Source organism: Corvus kubaryi, unplaced genomic scaffold (genome assembly GCF_017639235.1).
Source record: "Corvus kubaryi isolate FWS band 111438036 unplaced genomic scaffold, C.kubaryi_AGA036_p1.0 split1-131, whole genome shotgun sequence".
NCBI lineage: Eukaryota > Metazoa > Chordata > Aves > Passeriformes > Corvidae > Corvus > Corvus kubaryi.
Window position 1 is genome coordinate 23,143,198 of NW_024582073.1, and position 19,658 is coordinate 23,162,855.

The window sequence follows — 19,658 nt, forward strand, 5'->3', positions numbered from 1 at the left end:
CAGAGAATGAAAGCCATCATTAACACATTAATCATTAAAAGAAAACAAAGCAAATTAGGCTACAGAATAAAAGTGCACACATTTTGAAAGCAGAGCATGATTTTTTTTCCCAAGAGTTTTATTTGTGAGTAGAACTTAATGATACAAGAAAGAAAGAAAAATACAGGACTTTATTCTGCCCCAAAGTGTGTAACCATACCATACATGACTACATTTCATATTGTAATACAAAGAACTAAAAGAACAAACTACAAAATTAGAAATTAAGAGTCATTGCATATGTGGTCAAGATAAATGGAGGGACTTCAGTAAAGAACTGAAACATACAGCAATTAGTCATTTAGTTACGACCCTGCAATAAAACACAATTTAGCAAAATAAGTGTTGTTTGCTTCCTAGTGTACAAGGACATACAAGGTTAGAGTAGAAGCTGAAAGCCATTCGTGCCATGCAGTCCTGCCTGAGCGCTGCTGTCCGGGGGCTCCTGCCCAGTACCCGCCTGCTCTGTCCCACACAGGCCCTGTCTCCTTTCCCACGGCACCAGTGGCCACCTCGATACCTCTCTTCTCACTTGAACACTGACAGCTCAATTCCACTTCCAGCTGTTGCCCCCTTGCTGCCCAAAACCAGCCTGAGGCATTGGCACCTCCTAGCCCGACACCGGCCTTGCTCTGCCCATCCAGAGCTGCCTCCAGCCGCTCCATCCGCCCGGCCCTCCGTGCTTTCTGCTGCATGAATATAAGGCATTAGTTCTCTGCTATTTTACCAGTTGCAACATTTAATATTGTCCTAAAAGGTTACATCCATGTTCTGTTGTGTTACAGACACTGGGAGTCAGTGTGTTGCCCTCACCCCCATAGGGTGTTGGGGTTTGCTGCTGTTAAACCCGAAATGCAAATTCTGGAAACCTGGGCCGGGGAACAGCACCCGCTTTCCAGAGAATTCCGCAAGCTTGACCTACCTGATCTTAAATTACTTTTACAATCAGTGATAGACAGAAGCATGGCAATAACTGGGAAACTCAGTGGCAAGAGTGATTTGCCATGCTGCACATTAAACAAACATTTACAGCAAACGGTGAAAATACACCTTTAAGGTTACACAGGATTTCTGTACTTGACTGCTGGCAACAACAACAAAAAGATTTAAAGAAATGCCAGCCTTTGTAAGTGAAAATATAATTACTATAAAACAAGGTGAAATACTCAGTGTAATGCATTTACATTTTGATCAGTGGGAAGGAACAAACACAAAAGGCTGCACATGGGGTTCATGCACAGCAAGGTTGCATGTGCAACAAAGGGATTTTTAAGAGGATGAAAAAACCTGTGCTAAGGCCCAAAATACACCTGCCCATGCTCCACACCACCAGCTGAAAAAACTTCTGAAATGCTTTTACTTCAGTTACTTTTTAACCTTTTCTAACAGCCAAATCACCACATGACTCAGGGAGGCAAGAGCAGAGACAGATTTCCCTTAAACTGTAAATCACTGGAAAGAAAAAAAACAGGCCAAGATCGGGCTCTTTGAACACACAACATGAGCAGAACACACCACAGACCTTTCAGTCCTAGACATCAAAGACTGATTTCACCAGCCAGTTGTAAAATAAAACAAAGTGAAAAACACCTTCATTTTGTAACAATAGTGAGAAGGGAGAAAGAGAGGAAGCAATGGAGAGCCTCAAAGCTTGGCCAAAACACAACCTGTACTCACAAGCTTGCAGAAGTTTACATGTCAGTTCAAGAATACACCCCCCTTGAGAACACCACTGCAAAAGCATCCTCTCTAAAAGTCAAAATTCAAGAAATTTACTTGTGACTTGGAACAGAGTATTGGAAAGAACACTTCTTGTGGTAAGCAATGGGCATTTTAATTGTGTATTTTTTATATTCTTTTGCAAAGCAGTGCAGGCTTTAAATTAAAAATAGTGAATCAATGCCTTCACATGGAAGTCATTTATATTTGATTACAAACTAGGGATCAGATCTGTGGCAGCTGCTGAACACACAGGATTAGCACCTTTTTGGACATTAGTTTCTGGTTATAACCCTAAACAATCAAGCCATAACTTGAGGGGCTGGTTGGATTAATTGTGGCATTCATTTACATAGTAAGACAAAACACTCAGTACGATCTGGTACATTCTAGTGGTTAATGGATTTTAAAACATGACAGTGTTTCTGCAGTGGGTTGGCCTTTAGGAGTCACTCTTCTTTTTGCTCTTCTTCAGGAAGGAAGGAGTGCGAAACTTCTTTTTCTTTTTTGATGGGGACTTCCCTGGAGATTCATCACTACCTGCATCAGCAGCTGTCCCCTCCTCAGCTGTTGGTGTTGCTGGCTCTTCAGTGGGTTGGGACTGGGGTTCCTTATTTTCCACTGCAAGTGATTCTGTTTGGCTTTTGGGCACATCTTGATCACATCTCCCTTCCTCCTTTCCTAAGGGAGGGAAGCCGAGTGCTTCCGAAGGCTCATCGGGGGTGAGATCTGGGAGGGTTTGCTTGAAAGTTGCAGCATCACTGTCATCTCTGTAGGTCTGGTCCTGCCGTGTCTCTGGTGGACGGACAGACAGTGACAGTCAGTTTACAAAAGTGTCCCTGGAGCAGGACAAGCGGAGCAAGTGGATGGTGAGCACGCTCTATAAGAAACTAACATATTTACTTTGCATGAAAGCCTTTGTAATAGGGCTGTTCTCCAGCTTTGGGCACAGAAAAAATAAGATATTCCAAAGTTCTGTTTGTTTTTAAGCTGCTTCACACAGAACAGATAAAGCTGAGTTGCATCAGCAAGAAAGTAACTGTTTAGACCTTGCTCCTGTTTTACTTGTGACACTTGCAGGCAACACAAGATTTTAGTGCAATAAAGCAGGAATTAAACCTACAGTTTTCACTGGCATTGAGTAGAGTGTTTTGCAATTTCATACCTTTATTCTTATTCCTTTTGGAGAGATAAAACTAATTGCTGATTTGCAGTGATCCCATACATGCAAATCCATTAATTTCTAAGTTGTTGGCTTGCCAATTTATGATCTCAGTGAAGGGATTTTCGTAATACTCTTCCATGAGATCTAACTGATATTGCTTCAAAATATAATTTCCTATCACAAAGGCTTCACTTTTTTTGCAAGATATGAGTACATATTATGGATTCCTGTAAGTAAAATCCATGTAGTTTATCAAATTAAATGAGCTCAGCAGGTTATGTGATACAGCTTGTTTTGTTTATATTTGTTTATTTATGAGCAAAACGCACCCTGTAAAAGGGACCATTGAGAGTCCAGTGGTAACTGTATGTCCAAAGGGGAACTGAACCACTCCTCCCTCAACTGCAACACTTTCCCCACTCACCGCTGTGCTTTAGGGATGTTCTGTTTAAGGCTCCTCTTTGTGCATGGGGTCAACAAGGAGCACTTTGTGGAGCTCCCTGCAATGTTCTCCGTGCACCGCAGCCGAGCAGTGTCCCGTTAGCTGTGTCACATCTATCCCCATTGATGTTACATAAGGAGGAATTTAGAACAAAATCCAGGCCAGGCTCATTGTGAGGCACAAATGAAAGGCAACTATTTTTTCCTCCTTTCAAGATCTTGTTTGTTTTAATTTGAAAAGACTGAAGGCTTTCACAAGAATTTACAGAAAATACTTGATACTTTCACATTTTTCCTATAAAAGTGACAGTGTTCTTTTTACTTCTGCCAGATGGGATAAATAATCCTCTGATATATTTTAGAGGGCTCTGTTATGTGAATACCTGCTAGGAAACAAACATCTTTTGCCTAGAGCACCATGAACTTCTAATAGGTTAAATAAACACCACACACTAGTATCCAGTGCCAAACACTCGGAATGCACAAGTTAGCAGTTTAAAAGTTATAATGCAAGCAGGATTTAAATCAGAGCAAAAAAGAGAAAGCAGTTATGTACAGTACACGCTGCCTCCTGAAGCTGTAGTTTAGTCTATGTATGGGAGACACAAATTCATAAGAAACACCAGTTATGATTCTTCACTACCATTACACTGCTTTTGGATTTCATTTGACTTTTCAGGAATTAACTGAAAACACTGCCGAGCTCTTCTCCCTGGGAGCCAGTGATAGGATGTGTGGGAATGGTTCAAAGCTGCACCAGGGGAGGTTCAGACTGGACTTTAGGAAGCATTTCTTTACTGAGAGGGTGGTGAGACATTGGAATAGGCTTCCCACCTACTGAGAGGTGGTCAAGGCCCCAGGCCTGTCAGTGTTCAAGAGGCATTAGGACAATTAGCTTTAAGTTTTGGTCAGCCTTGAACTGGGTCAGGCAGTTAGACTAGATAGTCATTGTAGGTCCCTTCCAAGTAAAAAGTATTATATTCTATTCATTAGTTGGCCCAATTTTTAGAACAGGCACCATATTGGACTGTCAGGTTTATTTTACTTTTTAAAAATTAAGTTTAAAATAAAGTTTTGAAGTTTTAAAAAAGGGATTAGAAATTCTTCAAATTAAAGAATAGGAAGCTACAGGCATTCAAACAGCATTTGCCAGCTGGCTTGAGGGTTGAATAAATATAAATGAGTTTATAACTCATTAACCCAGGACTGCTATTCTTCCCAGTTTGTCAAGTTCCCATCATCCTTACTAAATGGATTAACATGATGCTGGAATCAAGCAAACATCTGTTTATCTAGTTTGCTAAGGGCAATATTTTACCAGAATTCGGAAGATTTACAAATTCCACATTCAATAAAGCCAGCACACAATATGTAAACACCCTGCTACTCTACTGGATGGATTTCAGTAATGTAACTAGGAAGATTTAAAAACATATTTTGTGCTGCAAAATCTATTTACAGTTTAAGAACTCAGCATTACCTCAACATTTTAAAAGTTTTTTAAAATAATCATGTTTACATCTGTGCTCTCCCTTTATATATATACTGTGGTTTAAGAGCTTAAAGCATAACATCAGTACTGGTGTGTGTTTACAATCACATTACTTATGAAAATAAAGGTTTATGGGATTTTGGGTTGGGTTTTTTTCAACACAAAGATGTGGACAAACATACAAACTAGGCTATAATTGAGTTAACATAAAACACTTGACTGACTTCAGCTACACTTAAATAGAATATGATGAATCAAAGTTGAGAAGAGGTTGTATACAGAGAACATTGTCATTCAACAGAACCTTCCCCAACCAAGGTCACCATGGTGTGAACTTCCAGTTACTCTCTAAAATAAGCTTTGTATGTTTGTCCTGGAAAACTTATATAACTAGAGGAGTTTGCAACACAATTCTCTGTTTAAAAGAACTTTCAAGTTTTAGAACTTTATCAGTAACATCACAGGTGTCTACAATATAGTTTTGACTTTCACACCTATGACAAACACACTGACTTTTGGCTATAACAGGACATACAAACATCCTTATTCCTTTAAAGTATAATCTGAAGGAGCCCTGCAAAGCTAGCCAAAACAGCTGTAGAAGTTGCTGCCACCAAGTACTTGCTGTTATTCCTTGGTTGGAATTTGAATTCCCTACAGTTAACACAAAACACAGGAGTAGTCCCATATCCATTTCCATGCAGAAGTCTGCTGGGTAAATTTAAATCCACATCAGTGGATTTTGCACTGGAATAGATTAGGAACTCTTCTGTTTTGTTACCAGGCCCAAGATGTACGGGCAGCAGCAAACAGTTGGGGCAGAAACTCCCAGGGCTGTTTCAGCTATATCTGCCAGACAACTTCAGACTATTCCTTTTTAAATTGAGGAATCGGACACACAGATATGGAAACACGGAGGGTGACTTTCACAGTCTCTCTCACAGGGGGAGTGCGCTTTAAGATGAGATCTGCAACTGCCTGGAAGTACATGGAATTGAGAACTAAAGAAATCAACATTTCAACTGAAAAAGCCTGCTTTTATAAAAAAAAGCAAAACAACAAAAAAAACCCTTTGTAAACAAAATGCAAGAGTGAAGCAAAGCACAAAAGCAGGTCAGAGTATGGAATGATACTTACTATGGTAACAGGTATTCTTTAGCATATCCATCTCCTGTTTGTAACGCAGCCACAAGAAGAAAAAAGCACAAGTAGAGAATCTATGCATTCATCACAGCCATTGTGTTACGTTAGAAGAATGGTTGCAACCATTCTTGTAGAAAACAGAATGAGATGAAGTAGTGAATGGCAGACTAACAGACAAGTGATATATCCAATGTACAAGGTAAAGGAAACAAGACAATAATTGGATTACACCTGTTCAAGATTATAATTTTATCCCTTTTTTAGGGAATTACCAACTTCAGCAGCCTGCTCTCATTTTAGTTAAAACTATGACATAAGGTGAGCAAATAATCAAATTTAGATTCAAATTGAGTAGGAAAAATATTTACTGAGGTGTAATCCAAGTACAATAATGTTTAAGAAATGTGCAACCAGTGAAGAAGATTTACCAAAGCATCTAGATATGTGTCCGGTTCACTATCAGACACTATTTCATTTAGTAAGAGTAATTATCTCACAGAAAATGTACAAAAAGGTAAATCAGTTGAGAAACACCAAGAGATGACAAGGCAGTTCTGAAGAGATGGAAATTTGTCTTTATATTAATGCACACTTCTTTATTATTGTAAACAAAACTCCTGTTAGACTCACAGTTCAGTGGAGTATCTTGTAGGTAGTACAACAATGAAATACAAGAAGTCATTTACTGTTATTGGCTTTAGTTCACGTACTCCCATGCATCAGTCACTAAGGATGCAGTTACTGGTTTCCCCGACCCCCACGGCAGCAGAACGTACCTTCCTCTATTTTAATCGGCGTACTGGGAGGAGTGCGAGCTGAAGTGGGGTCAGGGGGGCTTTTCTCTTTCTGTGGCCTGCCATCTTCTGAAGGCTCTGTAGGTGTAGGCAAAGGGAAATTAAAGAAGCAAATAAAACCTCTCAGCATGTGAGAAAAGAAGTGTCCTTTTGCTCCATGCATAAAAGATACCAATACAGTTTTCTGAATCAAAATTCTGCCAGGATATTAAATAATACCAAAACAAGCAAAAGAAAATTAAGTAAGAGTTTGATACCAACAAAACTGTTCAAGTCACTGTTGTGCTCTGTAGCTCTTTTTGGAGTTGGTTTTTTTGTTTTTTTGGTTTTTTTTTAAGAGAACATGAATAATGAAATAATTTATGAATTGATTTATCATGCTGTTTAAAAGAAAACTTGTGAGGAAAAACCACAAGGAAGATATAAACAAATATGGAGAGGGGGATATATTACCAGGCCTACACAATATAACACTCTTTTGCTTGCTTTGTATTGCTGAAATTTGGAGTAAACAAAATTGCATCCCAAAAGAAAAGAAGACTGCACAGATAATCAGAAAAACATGCAGTAATTATATGATTCCAAACAGATTTCACAGTGCTTTGAGTATTTGTTATTAGTAAGGAGGGTCCCCCTTGCTTCCAGCTTTAAATAGCCCTAGATCCAAAGGAAAACATTAATAGAGTACACCATACATTGGGAACAACACTAAAGCATAGTTCCATCCAGTTCACCTACACAAAGTGAAATCAGTCACACAGATGAGAGTCAACTGACAGAACCTCCACATGGTGTAGATAAAGAGGTTGTTCCTTGGATTGCAAGCGCAGCTGTACCCTGTTAGTAATACCTGAGGCCTCAGCCAAAAGGTCAGGATCAGACCTTAACGCTTTGATCACTGCAGTATGAAATTCCTTATGGGAGGACTTCTGCCCATCTGGCTCTTCTCCATTTACATGTGGGATGATTTGCTGCATGGTCTGACAAGAAACCCATGCAGCAGCAAACTGAATGTTATCTAAAGACTTAGACAGTGATGATACGTCACGATCCTGTAAAGTCTTCGTATCTGCTCCTTGGAAGGTGTTTGCCTTTCAAATCCAGGGACTTTTTATCTGACGTGTTTTGCTCACTGATGGTCTGATTTCTAAGCACTGCACTCTGTTCCCCAGCTGGTGTCTGTCTTAGTAACACAGTCTCTCCATATTTTGATACCCTATCTAAGAAGGATGTGGCATTGTTACTGAGAGAATAAAGGTATGCAGTTAAATAGGCATGAGAGCACAGCATCCCACCCCACACCACCCAGTACTTCATAAACCAAACACAATGGTTCCTACATTGTTGTCCCAAAAAGCAGCTGCAGGGAACACACACTGCAAAAGAAACAGCACTTCCAGTTCCTGCATCACTCAAATTCAACACACAGCAGCTCACAACACATGAGCATTGTAAGTATCATTCCTTAAAATTATACAAAAGTAAAGCAGGAGAACCACTTCAGATGCAGCAATGGCCACTTTTTAGAGCACAAATCTGTCATAATTCTAGAATAATTTAAAAAGTCCGTTTTGGTAGAAGTCCCCAAGATGTCACATTTCCAAGCAACAATCAAACATTATTCTGTATCTTCTCCATTCAATGTATTTCTCAAATCCACAAATTTCAGTGACTTAGAAACCTGCAGTGTTGCTGCTATAAAGCACCAGGATTCCCTCACCTTAGCCTAGGTCTAGGGCCAAGGGAAACAAAGCAGAACAAAACCAGTACCGAAACACTTTTTTGACTGAAGTTTCAATCTTTCAGCTTCTTAACAGCAGGAGTAACTGGCCCTACTGCCCAGTTTGTCTGTAAGGACAATTTTAGAGTGAGATCTATGCATTTTACAGAATACACTCAGATCACACATTTTATCTCTAATATACTTTCCAAATTTCTAATCCACACTGGGAAACCTGAAACTTACAAAAACTGAGTAATGTATCAATGGCCTTTGCAGGTAACCCACCTTACAATTACTAAGGAACTTGCTGGTACTACAGTCTACTGCAGAAAAATACACACACAGAGAAACCAACCTTCTGGTCCCTTCTGCTTTCTTTCTACTTCCTTGCGATATTCTTCCAGTTCTCGATCAGTGAGTTTATTGAAGGGGTTTGGTCCTGTTGTGCTCACTATGACTTTTGGTTGATATTCTTTCTCAATTATTGCCTTTGATGCAGTCACCAGTTCTCCCTGGCAAAAGAAAATTAAGATACATCTGCAATCAAGCAGAAACGTGCAGAACTCTTAGAGGTATAGAGGCTACAAAGCAACCAAAAACAAAACAAAAATATAACCTGGAAAATGCTACTTTTTCCTCTTTTAGATTAAAAAAAAATATCTGTTACAGATTTTTTTTTTTTTTTTTAAATTTGATTCACGGGAGGTTAATATAAAGGAGAAAACAGGTCTCCAGCAGGGAATATGCACCATTAAGCAGTAAATCAAACAGCAGCCAAACAGCCTAACTGAATTATATTTGAAGTTACAAAAGTATATCAAGTTTCCTTTTTCTCCACACAAAAGAAACATGACACCAGGCCCACCTGCATGGCAGTCTGGGCACAGAATACTTATAAAGGGTCAAGAACTCAGCTCACAGGTATTTTTGTTTCTGGGGGTTTTTTTGGTTTTTATTATTATTATTTTGCTTTGGGTTTTTGTTTTGCTTTGTATTGTTTTAATAACAGAAAAGCCTAGCAGCTACTACATAACACCTAACAGATGTTATAGTAAAAAGCCATCTTGTATATGTTCTGTATACACCAGATTAACAGCTGATTACAAGCCATTTTTAAGTAATTAAGGTTAACTGTAATCTGATACAAGTTAGCATATTTAAATCTATAACATTTGTCATATAAGCCAGATAAAAAGTTATACAAATAAAAATACAACATTAGCAGTTCTAGGTACAGTAAGTTCCAGTGGACAAAAGCAGCTGCATCAGAGATTCTGTAATGTTAACGTTTTCAGTTTTTCTTCTCTAATCCTATAGCAAAGACTAAAGCCACTGGCTTTTCATTGTCTCAGGTACAGAAAATGCTTGCCTGGAGATAGCTGCTCTATCTCTCAAGTGACTTGTCTAAGCATTTGGTTTTTTCCATTGGAGATACAAAACTCTGACACTAGTCTGGAAATGACTGATGTGTGACCTGTGCCCCATGTCATGGTGACATCCAAACTGTCTTCATTGTCAACTCCATTACCCAATAGATATGGGCTACTGATTGACCCGGGTCATCTCCATATTCAAATGTTGTCTGTACCAACGTTTAGAAGAAAGCATTAGAAAGCGCAGTTCAAAAATATGCAGTGCCTGAACAGAGAGACAAACATTCTGTCCCATGTCTACACTTCATGGACAAGCACAGGATGGCCACTGTAAAACTGAGGACGAAATTAGACAGAATGCTGTTTAGGATGGCAAGAGCTGCTTTGGACAAGTTGTCAGCACCAAAGAGGTGACAGACAAGAATCTCTGGATGGAACGAGGACAAGAGCAGTTCTGAAAGCCTAATGGGAGATCTCCAGAAATCTGGGCTAGAGCAATCCAGGAAGGTAAGATGGGTGTTAGAATCTATGCTGCTCTTCAGGAAGCAAACACCAGCTAGAAGTACCAAAGAACAAACCATGTAACAATAAATCTTCACTGTTAAGACCCTGAAAGGAACTGCAGGACAAAAACATCTCTAAAATATTACAGATCGCTTCCATTTCTCCATAAAATAAGAAGAAATTTCATTTTATATGCAGAATGTCAGTAGAATATCAAAAGCCTTTTCTCAACTATATCCATGAAGCACTGATTTCATAGTAACAGCTTTCCTCAGAAGATAATACATAAAAAGGTCAGGTAAACATCAACCTTTGTACAAACCCTAATTGTTTTGTAGAAAATTCAAAACACCCCTAAAACTACAGGTCTCAGCTTTTAATGATGGCAGAAAACTGATGCCCATGGAAATTTTATATTTCCCTTTCTATCTTTGCCCACACTTCAAACTAAGTCCATAGTTTTAACTGAAACTCAGCATAAGTAGCAGGACCTTGTAAAGCGCTGATCTCAGGCAGATTTTCAGAGTTTTCTGGGATTACAAAATTCAAGAGAGGAACAAGACACACAGTACCCATTAGTATCCCTGGAATTTCTAAGAATCTTTGAATGTTACAAGTTAAATCCAGAGTCACTGGGTAGAATAACTTCTAATGAAATAGAATCTTACTGAATGCCTGTTGGTTTAATCATGATAAACAGCAAGACAGGCAGTTTGCAGATGCCTGGTGCACTGGCATGACATGGCAGTACCTTTGTTAAATACTAGGAATAAAAGCAGCAAATCAAGCTTATCACGTTTATTAGATTAAAAAAAAAAAAAAAAAAAACAAAAAACCAAAATGAAACCCTCACAAAAGACACCCACAATCAATGCAAACAGTATTTGCACTTGCTGAGTAGCTTTGACCCAAGAGAAGTAGCACTGAAAAGATCAGAGGCAACAACATTGGATCATAAAACCAGAAAAATTATGCAAGAGACCAGAAAGGAAAACCTTCTATCTGCTGAAAGCTGATTCCAGATTAACATATCCAGTTTGATTCAGTATCAATAACATGGAAGCAGTTCAAAGGCCACTAATGAAAATGATACTGGTAGAGGGACTGAGTCTATGTGGGAAATAAATTACAGTAGTATGTTAGTAAGTCCTGCAATGTGATTATTCTAAATCATGTAGAATTCAAGAAGCAGATATGTTTTACTTCACAGAATAGGCCACAGAGCAGTGTTCTATGAATTCAAATAAAAATATATAACACAAAATGAAACATGGGACAGAAAGAAAACAAGTGTAAAGGACTAAAAAGACAGTACAGAATACATTTCCAATTGTTAAATGTGACACTAAAATAGACAAGACTTTGCAGAGCTATCAACCTGACCATGGCATTCAGAAATTCCTAAGAATGTTCAGAACAACTGAACAAGAAAATTGGTCTGGAGTTACTTTCAGTATTAAAGAGCCTGTAGAGACAGAATAAATTCCCATAGACGCACACTCCGTTTCAACATAAGATGACATGAAAAAAATTAATGTTCTAGTGATCTCATCTGGAGTATGTTGATACTAGTACTGCTTTGATGATGATTCTGAAAGTATTTAGATGACTATTTGAAATTTGATTGCATGTGTATGCACCCAAATATCAACAGCATTTTCTCCACTGTAAGAAACACTGGATAGATTATATTAATGAAGAGAATGCATTTTCACTCTGTAAGGGCATACATTCTCACAGACACAAAGGGAAAGTCGTTTATAGCTAATGATACACAATATACCTTCATATTAAATATGGACCTCATACTTCCTACATGAAAATTTTAGATAATCAAGTCATTTTGAAACTTCTACACTAAAGCTGGCTTTTAGAGAAAAATTCAAAACTGACCATTATTTAACAGGCAAGCACTTCACCTTGTTCTCAGGGATAAATATGACCAAAACTGACACTTTATATATGCCAATTCTTCTCTCAATCAGACAGTGGGTTCACAATAATTGTCTAAGTTAACAATTGCTCCTAACGCAATCTGACATCAATGCAGTGCCTTTATCTAGAACACCAAGATTCCTGAGGTACTGTTCATGTAGAAGCTGATACTCAAACTCAGTGCCACCTCTGGGGCAGCACTGAGAGGGTCTGCATTACAAACAAAGCCACTGAAGTTCCATTCTAAAGGAAGAGACACAAAATGGGTGAATCCCCTTCTATTTAAAATTACTGAAAATTCATGTGAATTTATTTTATTTAATATGTGACTGCAGAGTGGTTGTTGGTAAGAATAACCAACATTCCCTGTCAATCAGCCAAGACTGCAGCAGAAGCTTGGTTAACCAAGTCTGAACAGGAATAAAATTACGTGATGGACAAGGAGGTTGTGTTGCAACATGGCCAGGACTTCTCAGAACATGGATAAAGCAAGCGAAAAGGCAAAATGGAGTATTCACTGCTGCAGCTGTAGGCACAAGAGCTCAAAGCAGTACATGCATACTGTACACAAGGAAGGATTTTTTCATCCAAAATAGTGTGCATTAGTATTTGATAAAAATCTCAATGTTAACTGAAAATGTAATACATTGTATTGCTTCAATTACATGAAACTTTTTACATAAACTGTCATTAAGGGTCAAAGAATTTGTCAGCTGAGAACTTGTAATTATCTGGTACCTAAAAGTCCCTAAGTCCTTGATGTACAGGATTCTTCAGTTTCATTGAAATTTTCAGGTGAGGGCATCATAAGATTGCTTACACTTCCTTTGTTCCACAAAACATGATTGTTTTATGGCAGAATCTTTCTGGGAAATTTCTCTAGTGTTTTTTTGTTGTTGCTGTTAATTTTTGGTTCATTGGATTTTCTGGTTTGGGTATCATTTTTTTCAAAGGAGGTTGTTTGCTTTGGGAGTGGTCTTTGTTTGTTTTGGTTTTGTTTCTTGGGTTGTTATTTTTTTTTCCCCAAACAGGAAATTATTAAACATTCAGGTTACAATCCATATTAAAATAATAAAGATTATTACATACGCCACTTCTATTTCATAATCACTCCTGTAATTTATATTGTGATCTAATTTTACACACTATTTCAGGCAGAAAGCACTTTCATGACACCACAAAAAACTGAAACCAATAATTTGGACATCCAAACCCTAACATGACACTACTGGACAAAATCACATAACCAATAGACTATTTGTTGGTTCGCTGCCATCTCTGAAAATGCATGTAAACTACCTGACTACTTTTATAGCAAACTTATGTCATTGTTTGACAATAATACTTGAAATATATCACTGATAAAAAAAAATCTGTGTTGAGATAATTATCATAAAAATAATTTTTCACTTTGAAGGTATTATTAAGTAGAAAATAAAAGCCATGCACTGCCTGGAAGAATTTGGCTTTACTGTATTTTTCATCTTAAATGCAGAAATGGTGTTTTATTATTTTTCCTTTAGGAATATGGACCAAAAAGCTGCAATGTGAAAAACATGACTATCTCAGTATGATTCAAGTATCTATAACACAAACTGGCTCATTACACTAGAAAGTGTTATAAAACCACAAGGTTTCCAACAATGGTATAATTTAAAGTATTCTGGTTTTTTTTCATGCAAAAGCTATTCTGATAATGAGGTGTTTAGGCATGACCTAAAACCAAGATTTAAGAATCTTTTATGTAAAATACAGGAGCAGAGGAGGCACTGATGCTTATTTACACACTGTGCTTCCACACTAGATGTGCTCTAAGAAACTTTATTTGCAGTGTGCAGCTGCTCCATTCAGTCAGCCCCAAGGACTGCCCACCCAACATGCCCACACCTCTTGAAGTGATTCTGTATTTAACATATATCATGGAAGCACAAACATGAATAAAAGTGTGAAAGCCAATCGATTTTGCAAGTGTGGGGCATTACTTAGCAACTCTTGCAGATAACTGCAGGAAGTTTTAAGGCAGCCAGGCGTCTAGCGCTCTGAGATCAAGAGTTGACGGTGTTTGTCACGTAACATACAGAGTATGTGGTATCCTCAGAACTACACTGATGTGATCAGGCCGAGATTAAGCTAACTAAATTGATCTCAAATTAGAATAATTCAACACTAACAGCATGCATACAGAAACCCTCTATATGCAGAACCTGATCAGCACCTTAACCTCACCAGCTTCTACAGACAAAGATCAAGATCCTTAAGACACTCTTAACAGGGTAAAGTAACGGTTTGCATCATCGCATATGCATGATTTGAAGATCCATCTATTTTCATTTTTTAGAATTTTTTAGCCAAATAATTTCTAACAGAGGAAAAAGGTCAGGGTAAGGAGAGGTTAAATGAAGGGTGAACAACAGTATTTAGAGCAGTATGACAGGGCAGTACCTTTCTAACAGACAGAGATTTAGCGGGACTAAAGGCCTGCTCTGTGAGATCGAGCCCTTCAATAGATTCCGTACAGTCTGAGAGGGGAGCATCCTGCAACAGTAAATTGAGTAAACAGAGCAAACCGAGCCCGGGCTTTAAAACATCAACCAAAAGCATTGTGATGCTTGCTAAAAACATGCAAAGAAACAGTAACTGGTAGATGAAACTGCATATGAGAATGAATTGACATGCACACAATATGACACCCAACATGAATAATGCTGTGGTCATGATAAGACTCACCAAACTTTAAAAAGTATATCAGAAAATACTTATCTGGGGCAGTTGAAAGCACTTGGATATAAAAAGTTTTATTCAGCTATACAGAATAACTGTACAGCTCTAATTCTTACTTTACTTTAAGCTGTGATTTACAGTCTTTTGTATATCCAGATATACTGCTTTTAAGTTTCATTGAAGTAATAGCTTTTTTCCCAAACTGCTCTTCAAATAAAACATTATGAAGCATGAAAACCCGTATTTAACACAAAACACTACTGCCCCACAGTGAGCCTGCTGTGCCCAGTATTAATCTTTCAAGATACATAAATTCAGAAATCAAACAAACAAAAAGCTGTCACAAAGCCCAACTAGTTTTGAACAAGAATCTAACCCATATAAATAAGGCTTCTGAATTTCATGCATTACATTCAGCAAAAAAACCAAGAAGCATCCTCCACAGACATGCTTGGGCCACATGGCTGAAGCCTCTAAATTTCTGACCCTGAGCACTCTTGCAAAGACAATGGTATTACCTCTAAGACTTACCTTATAAACAGTTACTCTCTGCCAATTAAAGAATAATTTCACAGTGATATATCAGGTGAAAGCAGAGGATATTGTAGATTAAGCTAACAGTTTTAGGAATTTAATACTCTCACCTGTACAAGGCTCCTGTCCACAACTACCCCAGAAAGAACCTGTGACTGAGGGCCTGCTGTTTTAATATCTTGCAAATTTTGCTCTCGGATCTGTAAAGGAAAACATCAGAATGAACAACAGAAAAAAGTTCACTACATTTTTGTATTTGAAAAAGGGGTGAGTGAACCTGCCAACAGGCAACACCCAGTGCTGATTGCTGTGGCCATAGAGCCTTCAAATGAAGCTGAGCTTATAAACATCACTTGAAGGTAAATGTTCAGGTTCCTGGCTGAGTCCTCATATTTCTCAGAATTTAGTCTAAGTACCACAGAAGGTGTTGTCTTTCGCTTTTTAGTACTAGATCATGGTAAAACACTAACAGACAACTCCAGTTTGTGAAAAGTGAGAAGAAATATAAAAACTACCTCTGTGCTTTTCAGTCTATTGTACCTGACCAGTCATTTGCAGGTTTCTGTCATTAGCTGTTAGCTACTGATATGGCACCACAATATCACCTCCCTATAGAACTCATTGTAAAACACTGCACAACTTTCCATTTTTGCATCTAGTCAGGACCACATCCTCAAAAGGGCATGTAAGTAATTTCTCTGTGCATAAACTGACACTCAGGAGTTCTCAAAAACACCCCTTTTGTTGCATCCTATATACCTCCCAGCTCTTTTCATACAGAAGATTGGAAAAGAAATTGCATCTTTAAACCCAGGTATTATCTATTTAAATTAGATATCCTACAGTAGTAAAGAATTCATAACAACTGGCTCACAATTTATTTGTAAAATATTCTGGTTCTTGTACCAAGACAAATGAAGAAAAGCATTCATCTCAAAAGACCTCCACTTTTCAATTTATAAAAAATATATGCATACAAATACACAAACAAGAAATATTATTAATACTTGGTATTTCAGAAAGTGCAAAGATCTCCCATAATTTTCACTTGCTTCTAATTTACTACCTTTCTTATCATTGAGAAAGACTTACTCCTCTTAGTCACTTCATTCAAATTTTTAATAAAGAAGTATTTTGTGTTTGAAACACAAAGAAACTTCTTGGAAATTTCACCATAATCCTCATTTCAGATGATTATTATCTTACAGTGCCAAGATTAAGTGCTGTCAGCCATATACAAATTATTTTAGATTCCTGCTAGTACCCCTGCACACAGCCTCTTTGACAGAATGCTAACTCCCATGTTCCACATGGCCATCAGTTAGAGGCATCAAAACAATCCAGTAAAGTATTAACAAGATATCAGGGCAATTTTATACCGTAAAAGAAATAAAGTGAAAACACCCCAATGCATTCAGTGCTTTCCTGTTGGTAGATTGGTGACAAGAAGATTTGAAATTGAAAAACAGGAAAATTAACTGCAAGCTTATTTCAAGAAGATTAACTTGCAGTTCCAAAGACAAAAAAAAAAAAAAAAAAAAAAAAAAAGGAGTCTGCAGCAATCACAGCATATTATAATACAGTTGAAATATGGAGAGAGATGTATAGATTACTTTTTCCAGGACACAAAATTTCAACTGGTATTACCAAAACAGGAAAACAGGTCACTAATGTAGAACTATGATCTCAGGGTACAGAATTACTACCATAAACTCAGAGCTGGCTGTTTCAGAGGTACCCAGCAACTGGTCTAAGAAAAATGAAAGTCTTCATGTAGTGAACTGAAATACCAACTTTTTCCAAGAGGAGTTCAGGACACTTAGGAATTGTTTCATTATTTCATTATAAAGGGACAGGACAATACCAGCACTGTGTTGCTTACTGAGCTCCCAAAATGTCATTATAGCAAAGTAAGTTAGTTCATTACAAGCACACAACTTAATTGTAGTGATGACCAAAAAAAAAAAAAAAAAGGTTATTTACTTTACTGCTATTACAAACCTTGTTCCTCATTTCTTGGACCTCCTTTGGATTGGTGTTCAATGGAACAAACAGATTAGGGACAGCAGAGGTGGCAGTTCTATGTCCATCCTCTTTAGTCCACTGTAACATCAAGAACAGTTGCAGAGTCAGAACTGCTGTAATGGCTATGGACACTCAGAGCAGCAAAGTCACATCACAGTCGATCATGCATCATACAGAGCAGAGAACTGAACCAATGATTGCATTCTTCTATTCATTCCTAAGACTAAGTTGCTTTCTTCTTCAGTAATATAAACTGTACCTTCAGATACATTTCTAGAGATCAGAACCATTCTATCAAGTCAAGTTAGTAACAACAACAACTAGAGAGCCAGTTAACTTGCAAATAACTTCCACCCAAAACAATGCCACTCCTATGCATAGTTCAGAGATTCTGAAGACTGAAGGGTTTTTAAGTTGGTTTTCTGTGCACTTGACCACACTGACAGCTACAGTGTTTTGTGTTTCTAAAAACCACCTAGTTCTCACTTTATGAATAAACATATTAATACAGGAGTAGGAAAATGCCAACATAATTACTTATTTTTAAGGACATTTAAAGTTAGAAATTTCTCAAATATGAGTTCATATTTGTTTAAAAAGGACACTACTCCTTACCCATACAGAAGTACAGCAAGATCTAAGACATGAACTTTGAGATCATTATTGCTGTTTTCATTTTCTGCACTGGGAGTTTTTACAAAATAACATGAGAGAGACAGAGAGATCATTGATTCAATCCTCTGGTACCCAACAAACATCAAAGCAAACTTAAAGCATAAGATGACAGAAGTATGAAAAGCAATGTGATGTCACTAACCAGGTTTAGTGAATGATTCTGTACTGTGAAGCAAGAGTGGGCATCACCAAAGTTTTGCATTAAAACAAGCTACTTCAGCAAAATGATCTGTTACCAGAATTAGTTTCTGCACAAACAAAGAGCTGTACCAGCACAGCAACCTAAAGGAACAGTTTGGTGATGTCGAATATTTTATAACTCATAGCTCAGAAGGTTACAAAAATATCCCAAACACAAGCTTTAAGCGCTTCATGGGTTCTTCATAGAAGGTTGCTTTATTTGATCTGTGCATTTAGTATGGAGTTCTGTTTAATTTGATGCACAACTAACTCTTTATCTTGATATATTGACTTTGTACGGTGTCCTAATTTCCAATCACTATTGCATAGAAAATGCACTGAACAGTAAAGCAAACCTGTTTATAGAGCAAATGCTATGCATTTTTTCCTGAGTAACTTCAAGAAACAATAAGATAGCCAGAAACTGTCAGACTTCAGAAAGCAACAGAATTTTAAAATGTTTTGCAACTGTAAAGTAAAAAATGGAATGAACATGGAGCTGTGAAATACTCACTGATGATTATCTTCTCAGATAAAAACTACTCCAGCTTTTTATTAAAGATAGTTTTTAGTCAAAACAATATATAAGCAACCTCAATATAACAAGCTACTTTTTCTATAGGTTAATAGCAAGCATTAAAAACTTTAAATACACAAACCTGTTATACTGTAGGAAATTATCTATTGCTTCATTATATCATTAAACAAGACTAGTTTGTGACAAAGGATTTTGCTTCAATCTTTCACTGATAATTTCAAATATGAAATACTACCAACTTTGTGAGCTGAGGCTGAAAAGCACAAACTACTCCAAACATACACATAGCCTTAAGCTGTGGTAGAACTCTATTTGATCAAGCTAAACCTGCATCACTGTAGATGAATATAACAAAACTGTCTTTCATCAAGGTAATTCTATAATCAAGGTTAAATGATAATTTAGCTTAGTGACATGTTGATTGATAGTACAAACAACAAATGTATTTATCAATTTCTCAAACCAAAAAACACCACAAAAATACCACAGAGAGAGATCCTCTGTTTTTTCAGGACTTCCTACATGTTAACACTATGTATTTTAGTATACACGTTGCCTGAGGAATCATTGCATAGAAGTATTCAAAATATAGAAAACCCTGAGTGTATTCAGAGGCATAGCAGAGTTTTGTAGGGATAAATAAAAATTACGGTGTTC

The 19,658-nt window shown here is 37.4% G+C and overlaps 1 protein-coding gene across 13 annotated transcripts in view; it reads right to left on the minus strand.

Moving 5' to 3' along the window:
- Positions 1-109: 109 nt before the first annotated feature.
- ADD1 (adducin 1) overlaps positions 110-19,658 on the minus strand; it is a 63,258-nt gene continuing 43,709 nt past the window's right edge. For 2 of the 13 annotated variants that reach the window (XM_042052856.1, XM_042052854.1), the window contains exons 11-17: positions 17,585-17,686; positions 15,694-15,783; positions 15,581-15,598; positions 14,771-14,863; positions 8,872-9,028; positions 6,776-6,871; positions 110-2,553 (exon numbers count right to left, since the gene is read on the minus strand). In XM_042052856.1, coding sequence (XP_041908790.1) covers positions 2,201-2,553; positions 6,776-6,871; positions 8,872-9,028; positions 14,771-14,863; positions 15,581-15,598; positions 15,694-15,783; positions 17,585-17,686 — 909 coding nt within the window. In that variant the 3' untranslated portion in view covers positions 110-2,200. Of the gene's footprint in view, positions 2,554-5,992; positions 6,028-6,775; positions 6,872-7,778; positions 8,014-8,871; positions 9,029-14,770; positions 14,864-15,580; positions 15,599-15,693; positions 15,784-17,584; positions 17,687-19,658 lie in introns of those variants that run through there. The other 11 variants (XM_042052859.1, XM_042052855.1, XM_042052865.1 and 8 more) reach the window with 7 other exon arrangements.